Source organism: Dreissena polymorpha, chromosome 7 (genome assembly GCF_020536995.1).
Source record: "Dreissena polymorpha isolate Duluth1 chromosome 7, UMN_Dpol_1.0, whole genome shotgun sequence".
Lineage (NCBI taxonomy): Eukaryota > Metazoa > Mollusca > Bivalvia > Myida > Dreissenidae > Dreissena > Dreissena polymorpha.
The window spans coordinates 24,002,473-24,020,737 of record NC_068361.1 but is presented as its reverse complement, the minus strand read 5'-3'; the positions used below and the strand labels follow the sequence as shown (position 1 = coordinate 24,020,737).

Here is an 18,265-nt window from a genome sequence, read left to right as displayed (position 1 = left end):
ATGGCAGGAAAAGGTCCTGGACAGTCATATTTTGTGTGGGTTTGTTTCCAGGAGCATCTAGTGGAGCAACTATGCCTGTATAATGACGTCAGTGAGGCTTTGAAGTGGGCGGATTGCTACAGCCTAGATGACTCTGTGATACCACACACTGTCAGAAGTGCCAGGGAGAAAATTAAGAGGTCTCTCTTCTAATTATTTATTTAATTAGTTGAAACCTATTTATTTATTCCCAATTATATAAAAAGCCAAAGGCTTAATTAAACGCTCTAGAGTCAATTTCCTGGGTAAAACCAATACTTGGTGTCTTTTGGGAATATAGAAAAACACAAAGTGGGGATCTAACCATTACACCCGGTAGCTAGACAGACACCATATCAACTATGTCACCCTTACCTGTTATTGTTTATATTATTTAATTATTGTATTTTTAATTCCTGTTTAAAATGGCGGTACATGTATAAAATAGTTGACTGTAGTAAGTTAACTACTTTTCTGTTCTGTCTGTAAGTTCAACCTATTCCATCAGTGTCAGTATTTCTCATCAAATTTGTTGACTTCAGTCTAAGAATTAATGCATATTCTTTAAAATTTAAATAGTCTTAAATAAATTTTATGTTTGGTCTTACCTTTCATTTAATACCTCAATTTACATATTTTTTATGCCCCCGGTAGGGTGGCATATAGCAGTTGAACTGTCCGTCAGTATGTCAGTCTGTCCGTCCGTCCGAAAAATAACATTAACGTTGGCCATAACTTTTGCAATATTGAAGATTGCAACTTGATATTTGGCATGCATGTGTATTTCATGAAGCTGCACATTTTGAGTGGTGGAAGTTCAAGGTCAAGGTCATCCTTCAAGGTCAGAGGTCAACAAAATAATTCAAAGCAGCGTTCTCATGAAGGTCGAAAAAAAAATATATTTCAAAGCGGCGCAATAGGGGGCATTGTGTTTCTGACGAACACATGTCTTTTTCCTTCAGAAAATGTGCTTAATGCATATTCAGCACTTGTTGCCTGTATTTATTGATATTATAAGTTAATAATTTATTTTGGTATAGGTGTATTTTTTATGCCCCCGGATCGAAAGATCGGAAGTATATTGTTTTGGCCTGTCTGTCTGTCTGTCTGTCTGTCTGTCTGTCTGTCTGTCTGTCTGTCTGTCTGTCTGTCTGTCTGTCTGTCTGTCTGTCTGTCTGTCTGTCTGTCTGTCTGTCATTGTGTCAGTCAGTCATTGTATGTGTGTGTCCCAAAACTTTAACCTTGCTTAATTCATATTTAGCATGCATGCGTAAGTCATGGAGCTGCACATTTTGAGCGGTGAAAAGTCAAGGTCAAGGCCATCCTTCAAGGTCAAAGATCAAATATTATTTATTTTGTATGCCCCCGTATCGATAGATCGGGGGTATGTTGTTTTTGGCCTGTCTTTCTTTCTTTCTTTCTGTCTGTCATTCTGTCACAAAACTTAACTGTACAGTAAAGTTTAGCAATAACTTTTGAAATATTGAACATAGCAACTTGATATTTGGCATGCATGTGTATCTCATGGAGCTGCACATTTTTAGTGGTGAAAGGTCAAGGTCAAGGTCATCCTTCAAAGTCAAAGGTAAAAAAATTCTGTCCCAAAACTGTTACTGTAAAGTAAAGTTGTGCAATAACTTTTGAAATATTGAACATAGCAACTTGATATTTGGCATGCATGTGTACCTCATGGAGCTGCACGTTTTGAGTGGTGAAAGGTCAAGGTCAAGGTCATCCTTCAAGGTCAAAGGTCAAAAAAAGAAGAAAAAGCGGCGCATTAGGGGGTATTGTGTTTCTGACAAACACATCTCTTGTCTTTCCTAAAACTTTAACCTTCGTTAAAGTTTGGTCATAACTTTTTTAATATTGAAGATAGCAACTTGATATTTGGCATGCATGTGTATATCATGTAGCTGCACGTTTTGAGTGGTGAAAGGTCAAAGTCATCCTTCAAGATCAAAGGTCAAATTTATGGCTTCAAAGCGGCGCAATAGGGGGCATTGTGTTTCTTACAAAAAAGTTAAACATAATATGTAGGTTTGAACTAGCCTGTTGATATGACTAGCAGTGCTGTTTTTATTCATTCTAAAAATTATGACTTAACATCTTGGTAAGCATGGTGAAACTTAAGACACTTTCCTCAAAACAGCCTTAATGTAAGTTTCATCTAGTGACTTTATTTTGCTTTGTATTTTACACTACAAGCCTTTTGAATTTGGGAAAAATATCTGATACCCCATAAAATTGGGAAAAATGGAGCATAATGTATTTGATTAAATAACCGTATTTCAATTGTGTATAAGAGCAAGTTAACTGCATTTTAAAATTTATATTATAAAGTGCTATGGCATTCATTATATTTCTGTATAATAAAACAATAAACCAGGTTTTGAGATTATTGTAAAAAGTTTGGTTTTTTGAGGGGAAGAGTTTTGGGAATAAATATTACTTGTTTGCCATGGGGAACCAGCCTGTAATTTTGGGCAAAACAATCACTGTCCTTATAGGCCATCCGACACTTAACTGACTGTGCACTTTATTTTCACAGCCGCCCAGACTCCCAGCAACACCAAAGTCCAACAGTGGGGATAACTGGAACATCCACTGGTGTAACATGGGGGATGTCTGGAACTGCCATGGCGTCTACGTTGGAGGTACCTGGAACAGCCAGCAGTGGAACGTGGGGTTTTCCTGGAACAGCCAGTGTGTCCGCGGAGGATTGGGACAGTTTCTGCTTCACAGAAGATGAAATTAAAGCAGCTTATCACCAGGTAGATTGATTTCAAAGATTTACATCTGATACGCTTGAAATGTAAACATTTAATTTCCAACATTTTTTTTACATTTGTGGCCAATCAAGATTAATTTGATTGACCCGCTTTTCTCACTACAAACAAGTTGAGGTTTAACTTACTAATTGCATTGGCTTGATTCAAAAGAATAAAGCTTGTTTAGACGCTCTCTAGTTCATTCCCTGGGTAGAATCAGTACTTTGAGCTTATGTGTGAGATCTTAAGAATGTTCCCTAAGTGGGGATTGAATTTAGGACCTTCTGATTGCTAGGGAAAATATTGAATTCACATTACGTAAGGAAAAACTTAGAATTAAAATGTTTTTGTTGTATACTTTTACAGTAAATCAAAAAATTAAGGGATCATAAGCATGGAATTAGAAATCATACGCATATAGCTTAAGATATCATAAGTGTAGCCTAAGGTATCTTGAACCATAAAGGATAAGCACTACCTAATGAGTCATGAGCATAGCAAAAAATAGCATAAGCTTATTAGATCAGTATTATTTCCCATTGAAGCTTCCAATGGACAATACGCATATTTTTTTTTTAACAAACATTTGTCCTGTTTCAGACAAAGACAAATAATTGTGTTTTAATTCTTTGTCAAGGTATTGAGGTATTCAAAGGAACCTTCTCGCATGCATAAGGTACAGTCTCAGCCAAACATGGCCGGACCCACGGTCATGTCCTGTAAAATTTTGTAAGGTCCGGCCTGTCGGTCAAATGTACAGGACCGATTGTCCGGTAAAAAAAAGAGAAGGAATTTGTTGGTTTGTATAGGTTTGTTCATGGCTCTGAAAGTTTTTTGAGGTGCAGTAGTAGCGATAGCGTCTTTATACACGTGCTTTTCCGTACCAAGGCTCTTTCTGCTGACAGATTTTTCCGAGGGCACCTGATTGGTCCATTTTTATACATCTTACGAATGCGGGTCATGACAGTCCAAATCCATGATGGCCTAGACGCCTAACAAGATAATCATAAACCTGATTATGAAAATTTAAATGATACAGATATCAATTTGTGTGGTTGTAATAGCAATAGTAATGTATAATAATGATCATTGTCATTCGAACCGTTATTATCTTGGCTCTCAATGTCCATGCGTGAAAAAGGCTGGTTGTCATTTATTGAAGCCGTCATCGGTTTAGGCCGTCTTGACCAGACTCATATCTGACATGCACGCTAAGCGCAGCTTAGGTAAACGAGTATCAGCTACTTTGGTTTTGGAAAATGTTGTTAAGATATTACAAATGAGCGATTCCCGTTTATATTTACTGTTACCATGTGTTCAACATTTTTTTTAATATGTTTTAACTTAACAAGACCAGTACCATGTATGGCGTGCATTATTATTTAACGTCAGATACAAATGTGTGACCTTGAAATTAATAGCTTTTTAATTATTTATCATTTTATATCATAAACACCTTGATCCCAGCAATGATACCAAGTTATTTTACTTTTATATTCTGTCGCCAGTAGGTTCCTGTAAAAAAAGAAGAGGTCCTGTATTTTTTCCCATATAACAGGACATACTGTCCTGTAAAAATTTGCCTATTTTGGATTTGACTGAAGGTATTTAGAAACCTCACTCACAAATAGACACAAATTTCTTTAAAAGGAAGTGTTTGAAAGGTTTAAATAAATAATCTTACATTGTAAAAGGAGTGATTTTCATATTTCCACCCACCACCACATACATGTGAAAAAAAGTTATAAAAAAACATTACGCAAAATAATTTAAGAAACAGATAATCTTGATATCAAAAACAATTTTAAAAAACTGTACACAGAAGGCCTGGAACAAAATATGCAGAACGATACTGTAAAATCATTTATATTCGTTGGTATGGAGTTTGGTGGTTTTTCAAGAATGAATTTTATGGACATGTACATACATGGATTTATGTTGTTGTTTTTTTGAAAAAAAGAGGAATTGTGTTGGTCATTTTCCGATGTGTTTGTGTTAACCCTTTCCCTCTCATAGGCAAAATGAAAATGGACTTGTGCAAACAGCATTAAACCAGTAACTCGCAGTCTGTTCAGGTTTTATGCTGTTTGCTGATCATCAGTATCTACGGTTTGGAAATGAAGCCTTACAAACTTGAATCTAGTAAGAAAGGTCTTTACCTTAATGTAACTTTCTAATAGACTTTACATGCTTAAAAAAACTTATCTAAGTGGTGAAGGGTTAAATATGCGGATAAGTCAACCCACAAAATCAACAAAAACTAATGTCTGAATAGTTATAATTATTTACAGTATTTAATCCTGCTATCAGTTGAAGCTCAAGGAGTCCCCAGCAGTGTTCCTAGTAGAGAACGATGCCAGTGACGTGGTCTACAGACCAGAGCCCGAGGGTCAGGGGGACGGGGAGGGGCATGAGAGGGGACTCAGTGACGTTGTCAAGCGGTGCCTGGGGCGACCACTAGACAAGTCTGAGCAGATGTCCAACTGGGAGCGCCGGCCATTGAAAACTGAGCAAGTGAAATATGCAGGTGAGTATACTGAGAATTGTTATATTGAGTGTCCTTCAATGTTAATGCATATGGTTTGTACTAAAAATGCGTTTAAGACTTCTGTGAAAGATAAAAAAGTATTGGCTGCGCAGTCCGCACAGGCTAAACAGGGACAACAACTTCCGATTTTATGATATTTTTCCTTTAAAAAAAATCTCTTCTGAATAAAAATGCAGTTTAGGCGGAAAGTTAGACTGCACAGGCTTATCTGGGACAACCCTTTACGCACATGCATTAAACCCCCTTTTCACAGAGCATGGCCCATATAAGTAGTAAGACAATAAAACAGTGTATGACAAGATAACCATATATTGTGTTGTAATGTTAACTGTCAAACAGAGACATGAGAGTTTGGTTGGTGGTCGGATGCGATTTCCCACATGTGCTCTGATTACCCACCACGGTACAAGATACAATTGAATATTATTCAGTAAAAGCTTATAAATATCTGTAAATTGAAGATATATGAATATTGGTCAAGTAGTTTATTCTGGGACACATTAAGGGTCCTCGCATAATGCAGCCTCATGGGAGGTAGGAGGCATAATGCAGCCTCATGGGAGGTAACTTTGAAATACTTGCAAATTATCAACATTTGAAGTGCAGCTAGCATTGAGAACTTTAAATGAATAATTGTAGAATTAAGCCTTGATTTAGGAAAACGTTGCTTAATGCATGCGTGTAAAGTGTCGGGTCAGATAGCCTGTGTGGACTGAACAGACTAATCAGGGACAACACTTTCCGCTTTTATGATATTTTTTCCTTTAAAAAAAAGTCTGTTCTGAATAAAAAATGCAGTTTAAGCGGAAAGTGTCATAATTTATTAGCCTGTGCAGACTGCATAGCCTACTCTGGGACAACACTCTACACACATGCATAAAGCCCTGTTATCGAATAGGCTCAATTGAATATTAAGTCCTATTCATTTTCCAGCCCTAGATGCATACGTCCTACTAGAGTTGTATGATGTGCTGATCAAGCTGGCTCAAGATCAAGGTGATGATATCGACCTTGAGCCCAGTATCTCCAAGAAGTGGCTCAGACCTAGCAATAACGAGAAGAAACGGGCGAAACAGAGGGGTGACCATAGACAGAAACCTGCCAGAAAATTGGTAACATGTTTCTAAGTTTAGGAATGCTTCCCTTGTATTGTTTAGTGTAACATTGTTTGAAAGAGCATTTTGATGGTATATTTTATCTAAAGAGTTTTTAAACTGAAGTGTATTAAAAATGAATATGTTTATTATCTCAAATGTTTATTATGCAAATATCACAATATGGAATAGATTCTACAAACACAGGGCAGCAATTTTTAATAAATCATGAAATGGTTTACACTTTGAAAATTAAATACATATTCAATTTGTTTTAAGAATCAAATGCTATCTCCACTCCAAAATCACCAAGTACTGGTTCTACCCAGGAAATGGACTCGAGAACATTTATATAAGCCTTATGGTTCCACTGCAATCAAGCTTAAATAAAAAGGTTTCAACGTTAGGTTAACTGCCAAACAATTCTACCAGCTTTAAGGATGTCAATCAGATACAACAGTACTGCACTTAACCATCAATTTTCCCATCACTCTCTCTCTAGCCCACCAAGCCAATTCCCTTTCCCGGTCAGCCCTGTTCCCCGGGGATCTACGGGTTGTCGTGGATACCATGCTTCAAGGCCTGGGCAGACAGCTCCGCAGCTGTGGTGTCGATGTTCACATCATGGACCCATATGTTGAACACTCTCAGGCCATAGAGGTACATGTGATCTTAAAAGTAGAATCCTTTTTATATTCTTATAACATGTTTAATATTTTTACTCTTTGTTTTAAGCTTATCATTTGGTTGACTTGATTTTGGGGAAATTACATAAACAAAATCCAATGAGAAAATGTTTATAACATTATTAATTTATCAGAATATTACTGTTAAAACATGTTAAATAAAAGATCAGAAACTCTTTGTCATTTCATTCTATATTTAACCGGGTTTCCCGACGGAAAAAACTGGTTATTACATTGGTGAATGTCGGCGGGCGGGCTGGTGGGCTGGCTGCCGGGCGGAACAAGCTTGTGCGGGCCATTACTTTGTAATTCATTGTGAGATTTTAAACTCATTTGGCACATTTCTTCACCACCATTGGACGGTGTGTCACGCGAAAGAATTACGTCAATATCTCCAAGGTCACACTTTGATTTCAAAGGTCAAAAATGGCCATAAATGAGCTTGTCTGGGCCATAACTATGTCAATCATTGTGAGATTGTATAATCATTTGGTTTTGTGACAATTTTGTCCCTTGTTTATGGTTAGAATTCCAAAGGCCCTATTCCTTACAAAATCCAATGCACTGTGATATGAAATAAATTACGCACTCACTGCTATAATTTCTATGTCAAGTAGTTTCAATAGGTACAGTTCCAACAATACTGTGCTTGTTGCAGGTCAGTCACCGTGAGAACAGGGTCGTCCAAGTAGCCTTCCCTATCACATGTTAAGACTTGTGAGCAAAATACATTTGAATTTTTTATAACATGAATATGCTGATTACGGAAAATGTAATAAGAATATTGATAATTGTGTGGAAATTGAGCATCCAGAAAACATCTTTAGGGCATGTATGCAAATAACATGTCAACAATAAAATTGCATATACCCCTGATACATTTTAAGCATTGGATTTTAGTACCATTCCAATTTGACAATTGGTCATAGTTGGACATTATCTGTTGTCATTTTTGCACATGTCGGTCCGTCGGTCGGTCGGTCGGTCCGTCCACCAAATGGTTTCCGGATGATAACTCAAGAATTCTTAGTCCTGGGATCAGGAAAGTTCATAGGTACATTGATCATGACTGGCAGATGACCCCTATTGATTTTCAGGTTACTAGGTCAAAGGTCAAGGTCACAGTGACTCGAAACAGTAAAATGGGGTCACATTGTCTCGAAACAGTTAAAGGTTTCCGGATGATAACTTAAAAACGCTTAAGCCTGGGATCAGGAAAGATCATGGGGACATTGGTCATGACCGACAGATGACACCTACTGATTTTCAGGACTCTAGGTCAAAGGTCAAGGTCACAGTGACTTGAAACAGTATAAAATGTTCCGGATGATAACTCACGAATGATTAGGACTAGGATCAGGAAAGTTCATAGGGACGCTTATGCCTGCTATCAGGAAAGTTAATAGGGACATTGGTCATGACCGGCAGATGACCCGTATTGACTTTCAGGTCACTAGGCCAAAGTTCAAGGTCACAGTGACTTGAAACAGTAAAATGGTTTACAGATGATAACTCAAGAACGCTTAAGCCTGTGATCGGGAAAGTTCATAGGGACTATTGGTCATGACTGGCAGATGACCCCTATTGATTTTCAGGTCACTAGGTCAAAGTTCAAGCTCACAGTGATTCGAATCGATTCTTCTTTTAATTGCCAAACATACTCGTATTCACACAATAACTGCCACTACAACTGACAGCCCATTTGGGGGGCATGAGTGTTTTATTTTAGACAATCAGCAATAAACACATTTTAATTTGCCATGATTTTTTTTCTTATACTTTTTTTTACTTTATACTGATAAAAGGATATAGTAAATATAAGCTCATGTTTGTAGTCACAATAGCAGATATTGTTGGTCCAGACATTATCAGTCGATGAAGGCCTAGACATAATGACAGTACATTCAGTTTATATTGTAGATAGCAGCCAATGTAGGTCCAGACATGTGCTACAATGTCATGTGCGACAAGTTTATATTGTAGATAGCAGCCAATGTAGGTCCAGACATGTGTTACAATGTCATGTGTGACAAGGCCAAAGACCAGATGGTGGAAGTGCTCAACCATTTCAACGTGCAGGTCAGACAGTCGGACATCTTCAGCAGATGCCAGGTTGGTGAAACTTGATGCATGTTCTATTAATGTTTATCTCACTTCTTTTTTGAAATAAAGTAATGAATTTTATGTTTTGAAATATTGTTTATAAATCAAGGTTTATTGCATTCGGATAATTTCTTAATTGACCCACGACAGATTGCAAATTTACATTTTTACCACATTTGCCCATATTTCATTATTTTTTGTTATATGTGCATAGGAGATTTTGCTGATATATCTACATTTTTAGGGGCCATGGATTGTGGGCTTTTTCTAATATATATATCTACCCTGATATATCATTCCTGTTGATCTGCAATGTAAATGTGTATGTTACCATTCCATCTGATATATCATTTCCTCTAGATCTGCAATGGAAATGTGTATGTTACCATTTCATGTGATATATTATTCCACTAGATATGCAATGGAGATGTATATGTTACCATTCCATCTGATATATCATTCCTTTAGATCTGCAATGGAAATGTGTATGTTACCATTCCATCTCATATATCATTCCTTTAGATCTGCAATGGAAATGTGTATGTTACCATTCCATCTGATATATCATTCCTTTAGATCTGCAATGGAAATGTGTATGTTACCATTCCAACTGATATATCATTCCTTTAGATATGCAATGGAAATGTGTATGTTACCATTCCATCTGATATATCATTCCTTTAGATCTGCAATGGAAATGTGTATGTTACCATTCCATCTGATATATCTTTCCTCTAGATCTGCAATGGAAATGTGTATGTTACCATTCCATCTGATATATCATTCCTCTAGATCTTCAATGGAAATGTGTATGTTACCATTCCATCTGATATATCATTCCTGTTGATCTGCAATGGAAATGTGTATGTTACCATTCCATCTGATATATCATTACTTTAGATCTGCAATGGAAATGTGTATGTTACCATTCCATCTGATATATCATTCCTTTAGATCTGCAATGGAAATGTGTATGTTACCATTCCATCCCATCTGATATATCATTCCTTTAGATCTGCAATGGAAATGTGTATGTTACCATTCCATCTGATATATCATTCCTTTATATCTGCAATAGAAATGTGTATGTTACCATTCAATCTGATATATCATTCCTTTAGATCTGCAATGGAAATATGTATGTTACCATTCCATCTGATATATCATTCCTTTAGATCTGCAATGGAAATGTGTATGTTACCATTCCATCTGATATATCATTCCTTTAGATCTGCAATGGAAATGTGTATGTTACCATTCCATCTGATATATTATTCCTTTAGATCTGCAATGGAAATGTGTATGTTACCATTCCATCTGATATATCATTCCTTTAGATCTGCAATGGAAATGTGTATGTTACCATTCCATCTGAGGATATGAAACTGCTGTCTCAAAGGAAGCTGCAGATCATCACCCACTCGGAGGCATTGCACAGGTACTGAGGATTTATTACATCTGGTGGTCAAGAAAATATATGTAATTATTGTGCTTGTTACTGAATGCTGATTAATTTCAAAATGTTAAAGCTTTTGTGAATACATGACTGTTCTTATTTAGGAGAATAATATAATGGATTCATGAAGGACCTAAAATCATGTGTTCAAATTGTTGTTTCCTGCTAGATAAAGGACAGTCATATTTCAGGCTCAACTTCTGAAACTGAATCCTTTGTTAAGATTATGCAATTGCGTGTTAAAATAAAATAAAAACATCATTATTTCTGTTTATGTCACCGACTTGTATTTTGATACAGCATTTTGATAAACACTGAAATAACACAATGTTGGTTGTTATCCTTATCACTGTTATTGTGCTCCCTGAAAGTGGGTAGCATATAGTTGATGCATTGTCTGTCTGTTTGAAATCTTTTGTTGATGGCGTTGATTTTCTGTCGGTGTGAAATGAGTTTCTCAGATAATAGTTTTGGTCCTACTCAATGTCCATCTTTCATTCTTTCCGTCCATCTTAAACATTTTGTCTGTACGAAATCTCAGAAAATAGCAGAAAGATTTTGATGAAACTTGATCTGATTTTATTGTCCGGTCGTTATGGCCAAGTGATTTTTGGGGGAGTTTTTGTGGAAATTCTCAGATTCATAAGATCAAATTTGAGGAAACTTGATTTGCATCATCTCTATAGGGTGGAAATGGGCATCGCTAACAGATTGTTCCAGTCAAATAATTTGTTAGGGATTGATTGCCCTTTGATTTTAAATATGTCCAAACGATTTTTATCCCCCCAGATCGAATGATCAGGGGGTATATTGTTTTTGGCCTGTCTGTCTGTCATTGTATGTGTATGTCTCTCCCAAAACTATTAACCTTGCTCATAAAATAAAAACTCTTAGTTCTATGTTCTTTAAAATTCAAATGTGCATGCATCTCATTAAGATCTACAATCAATTATGGTTTGAGGTGATTAGGTCAAAGGTCAAGGTCACTGTGACCTTTACATTAAAAATATAACCTTGTTTCTAAAATAGCTGCCGTACGGCTTTAAAGCGCAGTACGGGGGCATTGTGTGTCAAAAATACAGCTCTTGTTTGTTTCTGCACAAGATCTAAGCAACTAATTACCAGATTTTTTTATGAAAGGGTGAACATATTTATAAAATCAGGATGTTCTGCTCCATTGATTTTGTGAGTTATTGAACTTATCAGACACTATAATTAAGTAAATTGTATGACATTTCATATGCAATATCCCTATTGAGTTGACATATATATATATATATATATATATATATATATATATATATATATATATATATATATATATATATATATATATATATATATTGTAAAGTTGTTGCATTTTGTAAAATGTGTAAAATGATATTTTCGTCTTAATGTATCATTTTGGCGTCAGGTCACGGGAATTAATGAATCACATTTGATGAAACCTTTCATTCTGTATCTTTACAGGGTGGTCATACGCATTTGTTTAGTTTTGAGAGTTTTTGCCCTTTCAATAATAATTCATTTTCACACAATTTACCCATTCATCGACAAAGTGCATTATTTGGAGTATCTGTCACTTTTGCTGATAGCTTGATATGTTAAACTTGCTACCTTATGCAGCATTTAAAATTAAATTTGGCATGGAGTAAGAAAAAAAGGATATACAGATTTCATTTTTAATAAGACATTTCTCACTTGTTTCAGTTCATCTGAACTAGGGCTGAATGGTGGCCCAGAAAGCTCCTAAACATATGGAGTGGGTAGCCAGTCTAATGATTGCTCTGAGGAGATGGTGTCCATGTTCATTGAGTACAACATAGACTGGTGCACTGCCACTATCCTGTCAAACTCTGCCTCAGTTCAAACAGAAACTGTGCCTACCAGTATGTTTGACAAAGTGGAAAAGTTTTTCTGTTGTCAGCAGTGTGGAAAGGTGTTCTGGAAAGGATCCCACTTTGAACGAGTTTGTGAACAGTTTTCACATGTTCTTAAGACGGAAAAAGATGATACGACAATTTATGATAAATTGAATGCAAACTTGGGAGTTAATTCTTTGTATAAACACTTTGTGTTCCAAAGCCAGTTGAATTGAAGACACTAATTAGTACAAATTTCTAGTTTTTTAATGAGTGCTACTTGTAAATATCACATTACTTAACATCTTACAATTACACAAGTAATGGACTTGCTTAATGAAATTCAGGGAATTTATGTATGCATCAAATATTTGTGCAAGTTTACAACAGCTATTTTCTTCATAAAACGTGTACATTATTCATGAATCGATGTAAATTTTAAAATTGTTATGTCCTGTTTTAATGGTGTTTGATTGACCACACCAATACAAGCTATACTGGTTGTCAAGTTCAAAATGTGTAACATACGTGTATTATTTTGAAATCTATGATATTTGTCTGTGTTTTTTGTTTTTGAAGATCAATAGTGTTCTCATCATTTCACGCCTTCAATAATGTTTTATTTTCTCTGTGGTTTTAGTTGCATAAACGAGGTTTCTTAACATAATAAGTTTTAAGTTTGATTCTTAAGGTCATATAATTTTATTAATAAAATGTACAATGATTTAAGTGTGTTTATTTAATGTAATTGATGAGTGTTTTTAGCCCACATTACATATTAGATAAAACAAGCCTCCTTTGTTCAAGGGCAACAAGGACAACACTCTTAGTTGATGTTTTGATAATAATATGCCTTTCCCTAGGTTGAATAACAAGGTCACCATTGAAATTAAATGCTTTAGTCACATTTAACGTTGACCATTTAAGAAATAGAAAACCACACTGAGGGCCCTATGGCACAATAGTGACCAGCCAGGCAGCCCCAAATAGTATATGGGCCTGAAGTGAGGTTTTCTATTTCTTATATTATACCGAACATTTTTGGGCAAATAAATGTCAATATAAATAAAAATAAATAACACTATTTAAATGCCATCAATATTTATCGGTTACTATTAATAATATGTACCGTATTATTGTTGTGCGCGGGTTGTCTTCCTGCAAAAGTTGGACACGGAAAAATTCGCTTCTTTATACAAAATTCATTTTTATTGTAAAGCATTTCACATATGTAGGTACATTTTATAATCAGATAACTGCTTATATCACAAACAACATGTTGCAAAACATTGATCCCAAATATAGCATTTAATTTTTGTCTTTTTTAAGATGTGATTAATAATATAAAAAAAACACACACCTGCCAAACGTATCGTGCGTTTACCCTAAGTATATAAAGAAAAATCTTTGCGATGTAAAATTTGCATAAATGTTACACATATCTAACATTCTAGCGGGCACTATTAGATGCGTGTGCATCTAGTCAGCGGGCGCTATTACGTTATAGCGCCCGCTGACTAGATGCGCGTGCATCTTTACAGGGCACTATTCAAAATAACGGCCCTGTGAAGTTTATATACCCAAAGAAGAAACAAATTTATGTGAGGTATACTATTTGTGAATAGTTTGTGTCCTGTATAGAATGTCTTTAGACATGTAGGGATTCAGGCATCCCTTGGTACAAAGGATCAGCGCCACAAGATATTGTTTCCAGCTTAGATATAAGGCCAAGCCTTAAGTTCAAATGTAAAGTATACTACCAATACGTTTTATGTCATATCCACGTCAATATATACACAGGAGAGAAATCTTAGAGCATGTTGTCCTTTATCTATGGCAAGGAACCAATTACATACACAACACATGTAATAGACAACACATACAAATGAATAAAACTGAGATCACTGGGATGGAACTTCCATGAAGAGCGTTGGGGTTTAAACCGGTTTTAAGGAGTTTGGCTGGAGTTATTCAAGAAACTTTTATATGTATATACATTTTACCCAATACCGTCACAATTCAAATTTCATCGGAATGCACGGGAATTCATGTCAATATTATTGCCGTTGTCTTTTCAATGGAAACCACGGCAACACAATTGTAACATTTTGATGCACAACTAATGGAAACTCAAGTTTCAACCACATCTCGTCTTTGATCAAACAGAATAAGCGACATAGCATCATATATTTAAATATTTAACTTCCTTATGCGTGGAGTGACTTTAATTTATCGTTTCACAAATGATTACCATGATAAATTTCATTATGTAATCAAATGGGGGGCACATCGCAAGTGCTCGTTCGGAAACCAAATGTAAAGTTGTCTTGTTATTTTATTAATGTTTGAGTGCTAACCTTATATGACAAGTGTAACTCAATAATTTCAATTGGTTTGCATTGTATTAGGACAGGAAACAAACAAACAACCCATATCTGTACTTATTCTTCTTGTGACGACATTCTTTTACCGTTAACCCATTTGGGAGAGACAGTCGCAAGTGGGGTTAAAAGTTCGTAAACAAAGTGACACGATAATTGTTACCTCATGTAAGAACATGAATGCGGTAGAAATTGGCATCGACCTCGATTTTAAAACAAGGTTCTTAGATATTGATTTCACGTTGTCTGTGGTAACTGATTAAGATCAGGACTATTTTATAAAGCCATATTCAACAGTAGCATTTTTTCAGCAACCTGCTTTTGTAGCACACACACTCGCACTTCTGATGTAATACTGATAGCTCGATACTGAAAGTATCGTTCAGTCATTACATTTCAAAACATAAATATGTTTAGTCATCCAACGACACAGTCATCAACAGTCACGACTTGTGGCAAGTGCAGTCACGATATTTCGCGAGAGCAGTCACGTGTTAAGTGCAGAACGTTTCCACCATTGTGGTTTCGTTGTCATTGACTGTCAAGTACGTGTCCTCAATGGCTGAAGCTGCATTGTTCTCAATGACTGAAGCTTCTTGTCTGCAAATACCAAAAGCAATGGTGTGAGATGTTTTGTTATATATATTGAGAGTTACATGACACACGATAATAAACGACAGATACGTCGAAATAGTAAACCCATTGTCAGTTTCGTACAATAATAGAATTTTAAGTTTTACTAAATAGTATCTTTACAACTTTATATTTTTGGAACTTAAATACGTTTCTTTAATAATTGCCCACCATTTTAGCCTCTTACCTGTTTGCTGACGAATCTGTTTCATTTCCTGTAATCATAATTCTGAATAGTGTAAAACGTATGTAGCAGAAACGTCATTTAACACCATATCCATCAGCGATAAGACCTATTAAATGTTTTATAAATATAAAATATTTATCTGTATGCTGTTTGGAAAACAATAGACACTATGTTCGTTTCTCGTAATATAATTTCTTTTATGTTATTTAATATTTAAGCAAATTTTGAAAAATTAAAACTTGAATCATACTGAACTATGACCGTATGACAAAAGTACAACTCCTACCAAAAGCACGTCGAAGACAGACTGTCAAATGTGTCTTGAACAACAGCACAAGAATACTGGCGCCAAGGATTATGTTCCCACAAGCCAATGTTACAACAATAGCAGGGCATGTTGTTTTCTCATTTGAATCAGCAAGCCCATAGTCCGGTTTACATTGACATGAGTCAGCCGACGAAAAGGTTGACACACTAATTGCTGAAAAAAATGTTCCGATAAAATAAACATGTATTGTGAACAGCATGTTTAAATAGTATATCAGGATCTAAGTACTTTGTTAATGTTATAACAATCTCTGATTTGAGTCCTCGCGAATGCAGTTTCAAATGAATTATTTGTTAACAAAACGTTTTGCAATGCTATTATAATAGATGTATTGCTTTTTTATGTTTCGAAGTTATTTATGTTAGTAAACATATATTGTGAACAGCAAATAGCTTTGTATGCATATGTGTTGCTGATTCCACGTTCCTTTGCGCAGCGTAATATCGTTTACTATTTTTGTGTGCAAACGATCAAATCGACTTTATGGTAAGGATAATTGCTACTGGAACAATTTTGATTAAAAATTGTGTAATACTTAATACGTTTATTCAGCCCACTATATTGAAATAACCTTTAGGTCAAATTGTAAAATAACTATCAAAAGAAAATATTCACGCGGTTTTAAATACGCGAAAAGGCGAGTTTGATTTTGTTAAACCCCACACAATGTTTTAAAACGTAGAACTACTTAGAACAAACCATACCTGGTTCTGTAATCATTTCTTTCCCACTCATATTGTCACTTGCAATGAAGTACATGTATATTGTATTCTAAAATTCAAAGCATTCATAGATTATGCTTGCCAGTAGGCACATACCATTAGCGCGTATGGTAACATCATTGCTGTGATTAAACGTTCCTTCAGCTGCGATTGCGCATCTCCACTGACTGTCATCAAGGCCAACACTGAGGTCGATCAAGTTACAATGTACACTCCCGTCGATTACGCACTTGCATTGAACGTTGTAAGCATATGGTTGACGAACTGTACATTTGTAAGTTTTATACATTACCTCAAATTCGGTTCGAAATTTATCAGATATTTTATTCTTTCTCAAAAATGCTACCACCTTTGTATCACCTTCCCAGTAGCAGGACAGTTGTACGTCTGCAGAGGGCACATTTACTGACAGTTGCACGTTGAGTGCGCCTGAAACATACGGTTATACACGCTTATTAACATTAATAATTTGATATGTAAAACAAACATGAACTACAAATCTTCAAATGTTCAATAGTACTAAAAATATAACAATCTAATTACGTTCTAAAACGTACATTATTTTTAAAGCGATTTTCGAATATCACCTGATTCGTGAATAAAATTCGTTTATTAAAAAAACATATTAATGTAATTTTAAACAAAAACATTTAAAACTCGAAACAAACTTACATGCTATTAAGCACAAACTAGTAGCAAACACGACGATACCATACATTTTTCAAATTTTGAAATGCGAGTCTCTGTTCCTAACTCTTTTCCGTCTGTTATTTCGTCGAACATAAACTCGCATGTAGTGTAAGCGAATACACAAATTAAGTGGTTATCTAATGAAACACTAACGCATGTTTGACTTCTTTAACAGTGTTGAGAGTTACAGATAACATTATCAAACGATATATTTTTCCGCATTGTCGCTGGAACAATAGGATAAATTAAAACAGAACGAAAGTTCGACGCGTCATTCAACCGGTTTGAACCTCCAATAACTTATATTGTGATTTCTAAGGCGATTTGTCTTCATACGGAAATTATTACACATGATTAATACTAGACAATAGCTTGCGACGTTCTTAATATTTCATTTCATTGAATCAAAGAGGAGCTGATATTCAGACTAATAGAACTTTAGCTACTTATAAGTACATTTGTTTCCCGTTTTCCATTTACGATGAATAATGATTTACAGGATTAAAAATGTAAAAATCCCTATAACTGGTCATTAATCGTGTGTTTATATTGTATTCTCAAAATGGCAATGTTACATATTTTTAACAGAATATAATCTTTACACTACAAAGCGATTTGTCTCATGGACTCAATAAATTATCCACATTGTACATTATGTTTTGATATATGACACATGATATCGGGATATATGTTTACAGATTGACAAATTGAGTGTTTCATTGTGTTATAGATTTAAAAACATATAAAGCAATTATGATTAAAAATATTAGAAAAAAAACATATTAAACA

The 18,265-nt window shown here is 35.3% G+C and overlaps 2 protein-coding genes across 2 annotated transcripts; one reads left to right on the top strand and one right to left on the bottom strand.

Moving 5' to 3' along the window:
• On the top strand, positions 1-13,259 carry LOC127839539 (uncharacterized). Its single transcript, XM_052367931.1, has 9 exons — positions 1-179; positions 2,567-2,789; positions 5,097-5,313; positions 6,268-6,446; positions 6,931-7,088; positions 7,773-7,831; positions 9,098-9,226; positions 10,555-10,655; positions 12,384-13,259. The coding sequence occupies exons 1-5, from the start codon at positions 1-3 to the stop codon at positions 7,084-7,086; spliced, it is 954 nt and encodes a 317-aa protein (XP_052223891.1). The 3' UTR covers positions 7,087-7,088; positions 7,773-7,831; positions 9,098-9,226; positions 10,555-10,655; positions 12,384-13,259.
• Positions 13,260-15,410: 2,151 nt separating this feature from the next.
• LOC127839538 (uncharacterized) lies at positions 15,411-17,634 on the bottom strand. The gene is made up of 5 exons (XM_052367930.1): positions 17,459-17,634; positions 16,883-17,215; positions 16,023-16,217; positions 15,737-15,764; positions 15,411-15,516 (listed from the first exon to the last, which is right to left on the bottom strand). Exons 1-5 carry the CDS (start codon positions 17,502-17,504, stop codon positions 15,411-15,413), a joined length of 708 nt encoding a protein of 235 aa, XP_052223890.1. The 5' UTR covers positions 17,505-17,634.
• Positions 17,635-18,265: the final 631 nt, after the last annotated feature.